At 41.1% G+C, this 15,339-nt stretch overlaps 1 protein-coding gene across 1 annotated transcript; it reads left to right on the forward strand.

The window, feature by feature from the left end:
- The first annotated feature begins 378 nt into the window (after positions 1–378).
- Positions 379–7,110, forward strand: LOC140722263 (E3 ubiquitin-protein ligase TRIM39-like). The gene is made up of 6 exons (XM_073037065.1): positions 379–789; positions 868–963; positions 1,382–1,615; positions 2,325–2,347; positions 2,444–2,562; positions 3,601–7,110. The coding sequence occupies exons 1-6, from the start codon at positions 379–381 to the stop codon at positions 4,125–4,127; spliced, it is 1,410 nt and encodes a 469-aa protein (XP_072893166.1). The 3' UTR covers positions 4,128–7,110.
- The last annotated feature ends 8,229 nt before the right edge of the window (positions 7,111–15,339 follow it).

Genomic DNA, 15,339 nt, shown 5'->3' on the forward strand with positions numbered 1-15,339 from the left:
TCCGGAGCTTAGGAATCAGTTTATTTGGAATGATGGTCCATCTGTCCGTATTACCTGATACCCTTGGATACTTAATTCCCAGAAATCTCCAACTTGCAACCAGGTTTCTGTAATGGTCACTGAAACATATTTTCAGGACTTGCCCCTTCAGTTCTACCATAGACTGAACCAAGCTCTTCTCTCCGGCTTTATCTATGTTAGACTTGTTTAATGTGTTTCTGATCGCTGCTGTGGAAATGAACACGATTCCTGCTTCACTGAAAAGGAACATTCATTCCCCAGACTGCAGCGCCCCTAGAGGACACGCGCGGTACTGCAGGAGTTCAGCAGCTCCCCGAAAGTGAAAGGATCCTGAACCAGGAAGTACCGGGAGTTAACATGGCTTCGAAAGGACAGGTCGAGAGTTGGACCGAGGAGGCAATTTGTCCCATCTGCCTGGATTTCTTCACCGACCCGGTTATACTGGAGTGTGGACACAACTTCTGCCGCTCCTGCATCACACGGTGTTGGGAAAGGGAGGAGAGAAACTCCTGCCCGGAATGTAGAGAGGAGTTTGCAGACCGCAGCCTCAGGGTCAATCGGGCCTTAGCAAATCTGTCTGAGAAAGCTCGAAAACTAAACCTGAATCCCAAAGGGAAGGAAAATAAACTTCACTGCGTGAAACATGGGGAAGACCTGAAGCTGTTTTGTGAGACGGACGAGACACTGATCTGCCTGATCTGTGCGACTGCGCGGGAACACAAGTCTCACAACTTCATGCCGGTTAACGAAGCCACTGAAATCTACAAGGTAAAACTAACCAGGTTTTGATCAGCTGTTTACTTAGTTGCATATTTTGGTCTAATGTCTTTACTCTCTGATTCCCAGGGTCCGGTTAAATCTTCCTTAGACTCTCTCACTAAAAAGAAATCAGACTTCGAGGAAATGGAGCAACAACAGAAAGAGAAGATTTCTGGAGTTCGGGTGAGGCTTCCTGAGCAGAATTTACAAATTCGCTGTGTAGTTTTGTTCCCTTTAATGCAGAATAGCAGAGTATCGCAGCCCCAGTAGCCTGGGATCGATCCTGACACCTGGAGCTGTCTGCGTGGAGTTTGCATGTTCTCCCCGTAACCAGTACCTTCCTTTAGCCGACATTGCATGGTTGAACGGTAAATTGGCGACTGTCATTAACCTTGTGACGTTGGGTGGTCTGTGAATCAGGTCGGAGTTAGTGGGTCAGGGACGAAGGATATGTTTCAGGGAGACGTGGGGGAATGTGATGGAGGGGATTGTTCTGAGAAGCAGCATAAACTTTAATGGGCTGAATGGTTACCTTCCATGTCAGAATGAAATACAAAAAATAGCCTCAAATAGTAAACTAGCCTCTCCTTTCATTTGACAGGAACAGTCACACAGCCTTCAGTCCCAGATCACATCCCAGTTTGCTGAACTGCGCCGGGTTCTCACTGAGAAAGAGCAGCGTGCACTCCGAGATCTCAGGGAAGAAGAGGAGAGGATTCTGAATCCAATGGAGAAAAATCTTCGTGAGATTCAAGAGAATTTAAATTCCATCCAGGAGGAAATCTCAAAGTTACAGGAACAGATGGATCAACAAGACAGTGTGATATTCCTGATGGTGAGAGATTTCAGTTTGGTTCTGTAAAAGTGCCCAGACACAAAATGATGTATTTTATCACAAATACTGTTGTTGGAAACTGATTTCCACCATGTGGACATCCTGACTGTTCAGAATTGTCATTGTCCCAAACCAGCCTCCCACAACATCTGTACATCACAGAACAGTCTGCAACCTTCTCAGGAATGAGTTACTCTGATCAGAGCACTGAGCTGGGGATCATTTCTGTGATTCCCACGTTTAATATCCCCTGAGACTCAGAGTAACACCTGGTTACAGTCACAGGCTGTGAGTGTGGTTCTGATATTCTCTTCACCACATTTCCTGTGGGATTTATTAACAACAAATGATGTTTTGTCTTTGACTTTTGGTCTGACACAAGGAGAAATATTTTCTCCATTCCACCCCATCAAATCCATTTGGAATGTTAAATTCCTCCATCCAATCCTCCCTGACATCATATCCAGATAAAAATACACAACCTGTCCAGTCTCTCCTGTAAGTTCTATCCTCTCAGTTATGGTATAAATTTCATAAACATTCCTTGTACTTTCTCCCGTGGTTCAGTCTCCCTCTTTCTCCGTGTGTGGAAGTGGGAATGAGTTTAGTGAGAATATTCAGCCGTTTGTAATAACTTGACTCAGATTCCTGCTGTCAGGATGCCAATGGTCATCTCAGCCAATTGAAATCTGTGTTTTATTTATTTCAGGAGGAAGCTCGTCGGAAAAGGAGGTAGGAGATGGTCTTGACTGAAACTCTGTATGGATTTGTAAAACAGTTCAAATATCACTGATGTTCAGTTTATAACCAGATGTATAATATTTACAGGATTAGTGAGGAAGAACGGACCTTGTCAGTGACAGACGGTGCCCTACTGGTTGAAAAATTCTATCGCCCCTATTTGTTCGACATAGCATTGGGTGAACTGTTGGACAGTATTAAGCGAGGTAAAACATACAAATCCATTCTGGCACCAACCCCACCTGCTGGGAGGCATCACTGTCACATGGTCAGCTGGAGATGTTAGACCCTCGAACACACCAAACCAGGGACAATATACAAACAATTCACTGGTCTGTTAGGTGAATCATTGCATCCTGTTCCCATTTGCACTGGACAAACAAGCCAGTGCATGAGTTTGAATCCTGACATGGTAGTTCTGGAATTAATACTCCATTAATGACATTAAAGGGGATAAAATCTGGTATCACTGTGGTGACAGGGATTGTCAGAAAAATACACCAGTCCTTCGGGCCACTCACCCTGTCTGACCTGTCCGTGACCGCAGTCTGATTGACTCAGCTCTGCCCCCTGCTGGACTCGCCAGTCTCACTGTTGTGATCAAACCACCACATTGAAGCATCGTCAGACTGAACCCGGACACACCAATCAGCATTGATCTCGGTGAACGACGGGAGAAGCCCACACAGCATAACTGGTCTGGCAAATCTCCCTCACACACATACACAGGAAGGTTTAGCAGACTGTAGTCAGAGCCTCAACATTGCACATTGTTAGTCCCCTCAGTAACCTGGAAACTATTCTCTTCAGACACAGTGAATGGTTTCTATTTGAACAATTCACACACGTGTCACACATTGTCAACACACACTGGACATGTGAAGACACACTGTAACATACAAATAGTTCAATATACACTCTCACCTTCATTGTGTACACACACTCGCTGCTTGATCCGCTGAGATCCTGCAGAATTTTCTGTGTGTTGATCGGGAAAAATCTACTCTACATGTCGAGGGAAAATCCTGTGAAAATGCTGGTTGTTCGTCCGCTATGGTTGAGAAAAACGCCTGAAAATATTTCGGTCGGCCACCCGACTGTGCCTGAGGCCCAGCGGCCTCCCCCCCCCCCCCCCCCCCATCCCCGTGGCCGCGCTGCCCGAGTCTTCCCCCGATCCCCGGGGCCGCGCTGCCCGAGTCTCCCCCGGTCCCGGGGACTCTCTAATTCTCTGCTTCTCCCCCCAGTCTCTGTCACCCTGGATGTGGAAACGGCGCATCCGAAGCTCGAGGTGTCTGAGGATCGGAAGAGTGTGAGATGGACCGGGACCCGGAGGGATCTCCCTGACACTGGGAAGAGGTTCACAGACCGGGGTTGTGTGCTGGGATCGGAGGGATTCACATCGGGGAGACATTACTGGGAGGTGGAGGTGACGGGGAATCGGCGTTGGGGTCTGGGAGTCGCCGCAGAGTCTGTGGAGAGGAAGGGAGAGTTCTTTGTGAGTCCAGGGCTCGGATTCTGGACATTCTGGCGGTTGAATGACGAGATGAAGGCTTACACCTCCCCTTTGTCCCGTCTCTCTGCCGGTCCCATCCCCGGGAGGGTGGGAGTTTCTCTCAGTTACGAGTCCGGGACAGTTTCATTTTACAACGCGGAGACCAAGTCCCATCTCCACACCTTCACTGGGAATAAATTCACGGAGAAACTTTATCCTTTCTTCTGGACTGGGAATGTAAACGAATGGCTGACATCTGCTCCGGACGTCTTGGCCTGAAACAGTGCTTCTGGCCGTACTTCGACAGTACTTCCTCCTATAGATGCTGTGTTGTTTGAATTTCCAGCATCTGCAGATTTCCTTGTGTTTGCCTTGGCTCCAGAACCTCCTTTATATAAAAGGCGTGTTGAAATTAAAACTAAATATGATCTTCTTTTAACATACCCAATTGAAACTCAACTCCTGAAAGATAAAAGTCATTTTATATTCATGGAGACAAAACAGGTAAATTATTGGCTAACCAATTAAAAATCTTTATAGTTAAATAGCAAATTAAAGAAATCTGTAAAGCTAATGGTGATAGGACAACTGGCTATTTAGAAATAAATGATACCTTTAGAGAATTTTACTCTAATCTTTATAGTTCTAATTCTCCTAAAGATAATACTGTAATGAATAATTTCTTAGATCAATTAAATATCTCTACACTTTCTGATGATAACCGAATACAGCTGGATCAACCTATTTCTTATGAGGAAATTGCTGAGGGTGTATGTTCATTGCACTTGGGAAGGCTCTGGGTCCTAACGGTTTTTCTGGAGAATTTTATAAAGCTTTTTCCTCATTGCTTATACCTCATTTATATTTAGTCCTCTCGGACTCCTTTAAGTTGGGTAGGTTGCCACAATCTTTTTATGAAGCTTCTATTTCGCTTATTCTTAAAAATAAGAACCCAACTGAATGTTCGTCATATAGACCTATCTCCTTACTTAATGTTGACACTAAAGTCCTATCCAAAGTTCTGGCTCATAGGATTGAAAATATTTTACCATCTATTATTTTTGACAATCAGATTGGATTTATTAAAAATCGATATTCCCATTTTAATATTCATCATTTATTAAATGTTATTAATTCTCCTTCTAAAGAGACATCGGAATGTGTGATATCCTTAGAAAGTGCGAGAAAGCCTTCAATCGGGTTGAATGGAATTAATTACTTAAAACCTTAGAAAAATTTAATTTTGGGCCCGATTTTATTCAATGAATTAAATTACTTTATTTATCTCCCTCTGCTCGGGTTCTAACTAACTCTCAGAATGCCAAACCATTTAAACTTCAACGTGGAACTGGTCAAGGTTGTCCCTTGAGCCCTTTGCTATTGCTTTCTGAGAATCTAATGGTATCACCAGTATTTTAAGGAAAGGTGTTACTCACAAAGTTTCACTTTATGCTGATGACCTTTTGCTTTATATTTCTAATGTTGAGACTTCATTACTTTCTGTACTTTCCTTACTCTCCTGGTCTAGTCAGTTTTCAGGATATAAACTAAATTTTCGTAAGAGTGGACTTTTTCCTTTGAATAAATTGGTAACAATTAATACTAACCTTCCTTTTAAAATTGTAAGAAATCAATTTACTTTTTTGGGTGTAACAATTACTAAGAATTATAAATACTTATTTAAAGAATTTTTTTACCCTGCTGAATTATGTAAAAAGGGCACTATCCAAATGGTTGCTCCTTTCATTATCATTGATTGGCCAAAATAATTCTATTAAAATGAATATGTTGCCTAAATTTTTATACCTTTTTCAGGCCTTACCAGTTTTTATTCCTGAATCCTTTTTTGATGCTCTTGATTCTATCGTATCTTCATATATATGGCAAAATAAACACTCTCGACCAAATAAAGTTCATCTTCCAAAAGCTAAAAGGAATGGAGATTTAGCTTTACCAAATTTTAGGTTTTATAATTGGGCAGTCAATATACAGAATTTCACATTTTGGTTATATTAACCGAGAGCACTGTGCGGTTTGGGTTTCTTTAGAAGCTAACTCTGTTAATAATTTTCTATCATCTCTCTTCTCAGATCCTCAATTCCTTTATTTTTAAGTAAACTAACTGATAGTTTTGTAGTTAAACATACTTTGAGGATTTGGGTACAATTTAGAAAATATTTTGGTTTATTGAGATTTTCTCTTTCAAGTCCCATTTTTTCTAACTATTTTTTTTAAACCTTCTATGACTGATGTAATTTTTAAAGTTTGGGATAGACTGGGTATTAAATGCTTCCAGGATTTATTTCCTGGAGGAAGTCTCTTTTCATTTGAGCAGTTGTCAGCTAAATATAGGGTACCAAAAACCCACTTTTTTTTGATATTTAGAAATGAGAGACTTTTACATACATTTCCTAAAAGTCCTGATAACAATTTATTAGATGTAATTTTTAATTTGAAACCTTTTCATAAAGGTCAATATCTAATATTTATGTTATGTTGTTGGGAATGAGAAACGTTCCTTTAGACAAAATTAAAATTCTCTGGGTACAAGATTTACAAACTTCAATTTCTGTGCAAACTTGGAATAAATTTTTTTATTTGGTTAATACCTCATCGTTGTGGGCCCGTTACTCCCTCCTACAATTTAAAGTAGTCCTTAGGGCCCACATGACTAAAGATAAACTGTCTCATTTTTATATGGATAGATCTCCCTATTGTGACAGATGTACCAATGGAGAGGCTTCATTAATTTATATGTTCTGGACACGTCCAAGTCTTGAAAAACACTGGAAGGATGTATTTCAAACCTTTTCTGTACTTTTTAAAGTAAATTTGAAACCAAATCCTTTGACTGCCTTATTCGGTATTGTTGTTCGTTATAGCTAGGAGAGTATTGTTGCTAGGTGGAAGAATGTTGCTCCACCTACTCATGCTCAATAGTTAAGTGATGTTATGTCATGCTGAAATTTAGAGAAGATTCGTTGTTCAATTTCTGAATCAAGACAAGACGTTCTAACATTGTGGGGACCTTGCTTGAATTATTTTCAAAATCTTTGATTTGTTAACAAGTACACATATTGGCTAGTAATATGTTTTACTATATGATAAGGATTTTTTTCTTTTTTTTCTTTCTTTACCAAACAGCTTTTCTTGGCAGTGGGTTTAGATTTTTTTTGTATAATAAAATTATTACTTTTCAATATTACGATTCAATTTAATTTACATGAATATGGGGTAATGAGACTATAAGTGTGATTCAAATATATTGTATTTGATATATCTCATGTATTCTTTACTCCTTTTTGTAAGAAATCAATAAAAATATTGAAAAAGGAGTAAATCAGTGTAAATATAAATGTGCGGAGAGTGAAATAAACACGATGTGAGAATTATCGATCCATTAATTTTAACTCGTTCACCGCATCCGTCAACGGAACAGAAACACTGCGGATTCAGCAGCAGCCACGGGCGGCGGGTCCTGAGCTCCCCGGCTCCCCCGGGTGCTAAAGTCCACCGGGACTGACAGGGTAACTGGGACAAGTGGTGGTGATGCTGACTGGCAGAGGGAGGTCAGGGAGAATCTTGGTAACACAGGACGTGGTGGTGGTAACACACAAAGTGCTGGAGACTCCAGGCTTGTCAGATTAAATCTATGGAGGGAAATGGGCAGGTGATGGGTGGATCCAGGTGAGGGGGTGATAGGTAGATGAAGGAGGGGTGGAGTGTGGAAATGTGCCAGAAACTGGGAGGTGAGAGGTGTCAGTGACAAAGGGCTGAAGATTTTGGAATCTGACAGGAGGGGAAAGTGGAGCCTGGAATAAAGGGACGGAGGTGGGGAGGAGTGTGTGGGTGATAGGCAGATGGAGAGGAGGGGAATGAGATAGGGTGATGGGGCTGGTGGATCAGGAGGAAAGAGACAATTAAGTAGGAAAAGTGACAGAGAGGGAGCGACCACTGAAAGTTTGAAAAATTAAATGTTTATACCAGGCAGAAGATGAGACAATAGACAATAGGTGCAGAAGTAGACCATTTGGCCCTTTGAGCCTGCACCGCCATTCTGAGTTCATGGCTGATCATCTACTATCAATACCCGGTTCCTGCCTTGTCCCCATATCCCTTGATTCCCCTATCCATAAGATACCTATCTAGCTCCTTCTTGAAAGCATCCAGAGAATTGGCCTCCACTGCCTTCCAAGGCAGTGCATTTCAGACCCTCACAACTCTCTGGGAGAAGAAGTTTTTCCTTAACCCTGTCCTAAATGACCTACCCCTTATTCTCAAACCATGCCCTCTGGTACTGGACTCTCCCAGCATCTCGAACATATTTCCTGCCTCTATTTTGTCCAATCCCTTAATAATCTTATATGTTGCAATCAGATCCCCTCTCAATCTCCTTAATTCCAGCGTGTACAAGCCCAGTCTCTCTAAACTCTCTGCGTAAGACAGTCCTGACATCCCAGGAATTAACCTCGTGAATCTACGCTGCACTTCCTCTACAGCCAGGATGTCCTTCCTTAACCCTGGAGACCAAAACTGTACACAACACTCCAGGTGTGGTCTCACCAGGGCCCTGTACAAATGCAAAAGGATTTCCTTGCTCTTGTACTCAATTCCCTTTGTAATAAAGGCCAACATTCCATTAGCCTTCTTCATTGCCTGCTGCACTTGCTCATTCACCTTCAGTGACTGATGAACAAGGACTCCTAGATCTCTTTGTATTTCTCCCTTACCTAACTCTACACCATTCAGATAATAATCTGCCTTCCTGTTCTTACTCCCAAAGTGGATAACCTCACACTTATTCACATTAAACGTCATCTGCCAAGTATCTGCCCACTCACCCAGCCTATCCAAGTCACCCTGAATTCTCCTAACATCCTCATCACATGTCACACTGCCACCCAGCTTAGTATCATCAGCAAACTTGCTGATGTTATTCTCAATGCCTTCATCTAAATCGCTGATGTAAATTGGAAACAGCTGTGGTCCCAATACCGAGCCCTGTGGCACCCCACTAGTCACCACCTGCCATTCCGAGAAACACCCATTCACCGTGACCCTTTGCTTTCTATCTGCCAACCAGTTTTCTACCATGTCAATATCTTCCCCCCAATGCCGTGAGCTCTGATTTTACCCACCAATCTCCTATGTGGGACCTTATCAAGTGCCTTCTGAAAATCAAGGTACACTACATCCACTGGATCTCCCTTGTCTAACTTACTGGTTACATCCTCGAAAAACTCCAATAGATTAGTCAAGCATGATTTGCCCTTGGTAAATCCATGCTGGCTCAGCCCAATCCTATCACTGCTATCTAGATATGCCACTATTTCATCTTTAATAATGGACTCTAGCATCTTCCCCACTACTGATGTTAGGCTAACAGGGTGGTAGTTCTCTGTTTTCTCCCTCCCTCCTTTCTTAAAAAGTAGGATAACATTAGCCATTCTCCAATCCTCAGGAACTGATCCTGAATCTAAGGAACATTGGAAAATGATTACCAATGCATCTACAATTTCCAGAGCCACCTCCTTTAGTACCCTAGGATGCAGACCATCTGGACCTGGGGATTTGTCAGCCTTCAGTCCCATCAGTCTACTCATCACCGTTTCCTTCCTAATGTCAATCTGTTTCATTTCCTCTGTTACCCTATGTCCTTGGCCCATCCATACATTTGGGAGATTGCTTGTGTCTTCCCTAATGAAGACAGATCTAAAGTACTTATTAAATTCTTCTGCCATTTCTCTGTTTCCCATAACAATTTCACCCAATTCATTCTTCAAAGGCCCAGCATTGTTCTTAACTATCTTCTTTCTCTTCACATACCTAAAAAAGCTTTTGCTATCCTCCTTTATATTCCTGGCTAGCTTGCATTCGTATCTCATTTTTTTCTCCCCGTATTGCCTTTTTAGTTAAGTTCTGTTGTTCCTTAAAAATTTCCCAATCATCTGTCCTCCCACTCACCTTAGCTCTGTCATACTTCCTTTTTTTTTTAATGCTATGCAATCTCTGACTTCCTTTGTCAACCACTGTGGCCCCTTTCCCCCTTTAAATCCTTCCTTCTCCGGGGGATGAACTGATTTTGCACCTTGTGCATTATTCCCAAGAATACCTGCCATTGCTGTTCCACTGTCTTTTCTGCTAGGATATCGGTCCATTTAACTTTGGCCAGCTCCTCCCTCATGGCTCCATAGTCTCCTTTGTTCAACTGCAACACTGACACCTCCGAGCTGCCCTTATCCTTCTCAAATTGCAGATAAAAACTTATCATATTATGGTCACTACCTCCTAATGGCTCCTTTACTTCAAGATCGCTTATCAAATCCTGTTCATTACACAACACTAAATCCAGAATAGCCTTGTCCCTGGTTGGCTCTCGTACAAGCTGTTCCAAGAATGCATCCCGTAGGCACTCTACAGACTCCCTATCCTGGGGTCCAGCACCAACCTGATTCTCCCAGTTCACCTGCATGTTGAAATCCCCCATAACTACTGCGACATTAACTTTGCCACATGCCAATGTTAACTCCCTATTCAACTTGCACCCAATATCCATGCTACTGTTTGGGGGCCTGTAGACAACACCCATTAGGGTCTTTTTGCCCTTACTGTTCCTCAGTTCTATCCACACAGACTCTACTTCTCCTGATCCTATGTCCCCCTTTGCAAAGGACTGAATCTCATTCCTCACCAACAGGGCTACCCCACCCCCTCTGCCCACATTTCTGTCCCTACGATAGCACGTATACCCTTGTACATTCATTTCCCAGGTCTGATCTCCCTGCAGCCATGTCTCCGTTATCCCAACAAGATCATAGTTACCCATTCACACCTGAGCTTCAAGCTCATCCGCCTTATTTCTGACACTTTGCGCATTCAGATATAGAATTTTTAGCCCATTTCTCCTATCTCTGTTTAAATCGCTGCCTATTGTGCTTAACCCAGCTCCCCGAACTCCCATCGGGCTATACGCCCCTTGAATTTTGTTGTCCTTCCTAAATTTACTTATTCTTTCTGCACATTTAACTCCATGTTCCGTCAGACCATCTCTCTGTACATTTGTCCTCCTTATCACTTGTTCCGCCTCACCTTTCTCTACTACACTCTTAATATTCCGGAACCTTGTAGTCCCCACCTGTCCTTTATTCTTCCTCTCGCTATCCTCTCTCACATTCTGGATCCCTGCCCCCTGCAAATTTAGTTTAACCCCCCCCCCCCCACCCAAGAAGCACTAGCAAACTTTCCTGCAAGAATGTTAGTACCGCTCCAGTTCAGGTGTAAACCGTCCCTTCAGAACAGATCCCACCTTCCCTGGAACAAAGCCCAATTATCTAAAAACCTGAAGCCCTCCCTCCTGCACCATCCTCTCAGCCACGTATTAATCTGTATAATCCTTCTGTTCCTTGCCTCACTCACACGTGGCACAGGTAGCAATCCTGAGATTGTTACCCTGGAGATCCTGCCCTTCAGCTTCGCACCTAACTCCCTGAACTCACTACGCAGGACCCCCTCACTCATCCTACCCACGTTGTTGGTCCCTACATGGACCACAACATCTGGGTTCTTGCCCTCCCTCTCAAGAATAACATACACCCGATCTGAGATGTCCCAGACCCTGGCACCAGGGAGGCAACATACCATCCGAGACTCCCGATCTTCCCCACAAAATCTCCTATCTGCCCCCCTGACTATAGAATCCCCTATCACTACCGCTCTCTTCTCTTCCCTCCTCCCCTTCCTAGTCAAGGGTCCAACCTCAGTGCCAGAGACAGGACCACTGCAACTTGTTCCTGGTAGGTCATCCCCACCAACAGTATGAGCAGCTGTTACGAGACCAATAGAGCCAAGATCACTACATTGAATCAGATGGACCATGACATAGAAGCAGAATTATGCCATCTGGCCCATCGAGTCTGCTCCCCCATTCAATCATGGCTGATCCTTTTCTTTCTCCTCAACCCCAGTTCCCGGCCTTCTCCCTGTAACCTTTGCTGCCATGTCCAGTCAAGAACCTATCAATCTCTGTGTTAAATACACGCAACGACCTGGTCTCCACAGCTGCATGTGGCAACAAATTCCACAAATTCACCACCCTCTGGCTAAGGAAATTTCTGGGCGTCTCCCGTTGGCAGTCCATGGAGTAGGATGCATGTGCGCTGCTCCTAACTTTGATAATCTACTTCACACTGCTAGATCCGTTTAAAGTTTGATTTATTACTTTTACTGAAGGTTTTACAATTTAATTACGATGGCAGGGATTAAAAATAAAAGCTGGAAAAACTGTTGCTGAAACCGACCCAACAGAGCAATCAGCGGAAGTCCTTACTTCAGAAAGAATGCTCTCTTTAATGAAAGATGTGAATTTTAAGATTGATAGCTTGGTGAAAGCTAATGAAAAGTTTGAAAAAAATATTTCCGTCGTCCAGGAATCTTGTGGCAATCTGGAAATCTAACTCGAGGCACTCAAGAAGACTACTAACAGAATCAAAAGAGAACAGGAGGCAGTGAATCAAGTTATTAAAGAACAAGAATTAAAGATATCGGCTATGGAAATGAAAATTAACAAGGCTACTTCGGAAATATAGAGAATTAAGAAGAAAATGGTTGATCTGGAAAGTAGATGCCGCAGGATGAATTTACGCATACTGGGTTTGCCTGAAAATACAGTATCCAGTGAGCCAATAAAATATTTTACAGATTTGTTACATCCACTTTTTAGTGAGATACTTGAAGCCCCTCCGATGATAGATAGAGCCCATCGCTCTCTCCGCCCAAAGCCTTCACCTGAGATGAAACTTCGCCATGTGATATTAACACTGCATTATTTTAAACTAAAGAAGTGATTCTCCAAGATGCAAGAAGGGAAGTTAATCTTTAATGGGGCAGACATTTGCATAATTAAAGATTTTGCTCCAGAGGTTTATGCTGAAAGAGTTAAATATCGGGAAGTGATGGCTGATCTCTATAAGAATAATTGTTGTCCTTCTTTGCGCTTCCCGGCTCGTCTGAGAATCTGTCCACCTAATGATTGCCCCAAATGGATTGACTCCCCAGAAGAGGGTTGGAGATTTATAAAGGAGTTCAAAGCCCTCTCGCAAGCAATTTGAATCCTTAGCTGGGAGCCGTTGATTTGGGAAAACTTTAATACTTAATATAGTTTTGGATTTAATATACATGTATTTACTTACTTTTTTATTGGCTTGTAAGTGGCTAGCACTAGTCATAACACATTAATTGGTTGGATTTATTCCTTTTTGAATATATGACTAAGTTATTTTATATGAATTTAAGATGGCCGATGTTAGTTAGATTCTAACCTTTGTTAGACATAATATCAAAATATTTGAAATTGTTTACTTTTTCATTTTCTTTTGTTTTGTCTTTAGCTAGTAGTGTCAATACATAACTGTCTGAGAAGAGCCTGCCAATCGGAGACAGGGGATAGTAGTTTAGTATGCTGTCCGCCTATTGGACGGTTTTCGGGCTTTGGGGGGAGGGGGTAGGGTTATTAGATTAGGTGTTTTACAACTGGGCAATCCTCAGAGGTTTTTCTGTCAATCATGCCCTCTTTTTTAAATCTTTGATCGTTCATGTTTTGTTTTCCTTGGTAGATTTGATTTGTGCTTATGCAATAACTTACTTTACAAAATCTTATATTAAAGTTTAAATACGGATATCAATAAAATTAATATCTTGGAATTTGAAAGGTATGAACTAACCTATTAAGTGTAAAAAGATTTAAGAAATTAGTAACACTTCAGGCTGATATTATTTTTGCGCAGGAGACCCACATTCGTAGAGAAGATGAAAATCATTTTTTAAAATTTTGGAGAGGTTATCAATTTCATTCTTTATCAGTAACTAATAGAGGGGTATCTATTTTTATTATATCTGGAGTCCCTTTCATACATTTTAATACTGTTGCTGATTCAATTGGAAGAAATTTAATTGTTACTGGATTGTTATGTGGTCAAAAGTTGGCTCTAGTGTGTGTTATGCACCTAATATAGATATTCCTGATTTTTTTAAGAAACTATTTTCTGCATTGCCAAATTTAAATGAACACAAGTTGATTATGGGTGGTGACTTCAATTGTTGTTTAAATCCTTCGATTGATAGATCAACCAAACTGCTGCTTCCTAGTAAGGCTGCGATTTGTGTTAACTCTTTTTTTATTGGAATACGGTTTGGTTGATATCTGGAGATTTATACATCCTAAGGATAGGGATTTTTCTTTCTTTTCGCATGTATATCATAAATACTCAAGAATTGGTTATTTTTTGCTGGATACGCATTTGGTGCTTTTTGTTGCCGATTGCACATATGATGTCATCACGTTGTCGGACTACGCACCCATTAAATTTAGATTTCCTGAGAACATTTTAAATTCTTCTTAGTGGAGATTTAATGCTACATTTTTACAGGACTTGGCTTTTGTAAGCTTTATTTAAGAACAAATGTCTTTATTTTTTGAATTAAATACAACTGAGGGAATGTCAAATTTGGTTATTTGGGATACGATGAAATCTTTTCTCAGGGGACTGATAATTTCATATTCAGTAGGTTTAAGAAGGAAAACCAAAGTGGAACATTTAGTGATTACTAACAGGATTAAAGAAATAGATAAAGTTTATTCAGTAATACCTAATGAAGATCTTTATAAGGAAAGAGTGGAACTTCAAACACAGCATGATTTGCTTCTGACCTATCCCATTGAGCAGCAACTTCTCAAATCTAAAAGTCAATTTTATGTACACGGGGATAAGTCAGGAAATTGTTGGCTGGTCAATTAAAATCAGATATGGCTAGAAGACAGATTTTAAAAATACGAAGAACTGATAGAATTAAAACATCAGATGTTCAGGAAATTAATAAGGTATTTCTGAATTTCTACTCTAACCTTTATAAATCTGACTTTCCAGACAATACTACTTCTATGAATAGATTTTTGCAAAAGCTGAATATACCTTAAATTTCTACTCAAGATGTGAATACATTAGATGCGCCTATTAAACAAGAGGAAATAACAAGGGCTATATCCTCTCTTCAATCAGGTAAGGCTCTGGGACCAGATGGATATACAGTAGAAGTTTTAAAGACTTTTACTGAGATAATTACACCTCATTTATGTCAAGTTTTCACTGATTCTATATCCTCTGCGACTCCCCCCGAAAACTTTTTCTGAGGCACTAATTTCACTAATTCCTAAAAACAGAAAAGATTTATCTGTATGTGGATTCTAAAATTCTTTCTAAAATTTGGCTAATCGGATTGAGAATATTTTACCTAAAGTTATCTCTAACGATCAAACTGGATTTATTAAGGATAGATATTCATACTTTAAAATTCAGAGACTATTGAACATTATTTATTCCTGTCCATCCAAAGAACCTGAATGTGTCATTTCCCTTGATGCAGAGAAAACTTTTGATAGGGTGGAGTGGTTTTATTTATTTGAAATTTTAGAAAGATTTAATTTTGGTCCAGGTTT

This window comes from Hemitrygon akajei, chromosome 2 (assembly GCF_048418815.1).
Source record: "Hemitrygon akajei chromosome 2, sHemAka1.3, whole genome shotgun sequence".
NCBI classification, from domain to species: Eukaryota; Metazoa; Chordata; class Chondrichthyes; order Myliobatiformes; family Dasyatidae; genus Hemitrygon; species Hemitrygon akajei.

Excerpts from the sequence above, each read along its gene's own strand:
- LOC140722263 (XM_073037065.1), top strand. The coding sequence starts at position 379 with ATGGCTTCGAAAGGACAGGTCGAGAGTTGGACCGAGGAGGCAATTTGT. Across the intron at positions 790-867 it reads AAGCCACTGAAATCTACAAG|GGTCCGGTTAAATCTTCCTT; the intron begins GTAAAACTAACC and ends TCTGATTCCCAG. Across the intron at positions 964-1,381 it reads AGAAGATTTCTGGAGTTCGG|GAACAGTCACACAGCCTTCA; the intron begins GTGAGGCTTCCT and ends TTCATTTGACAG.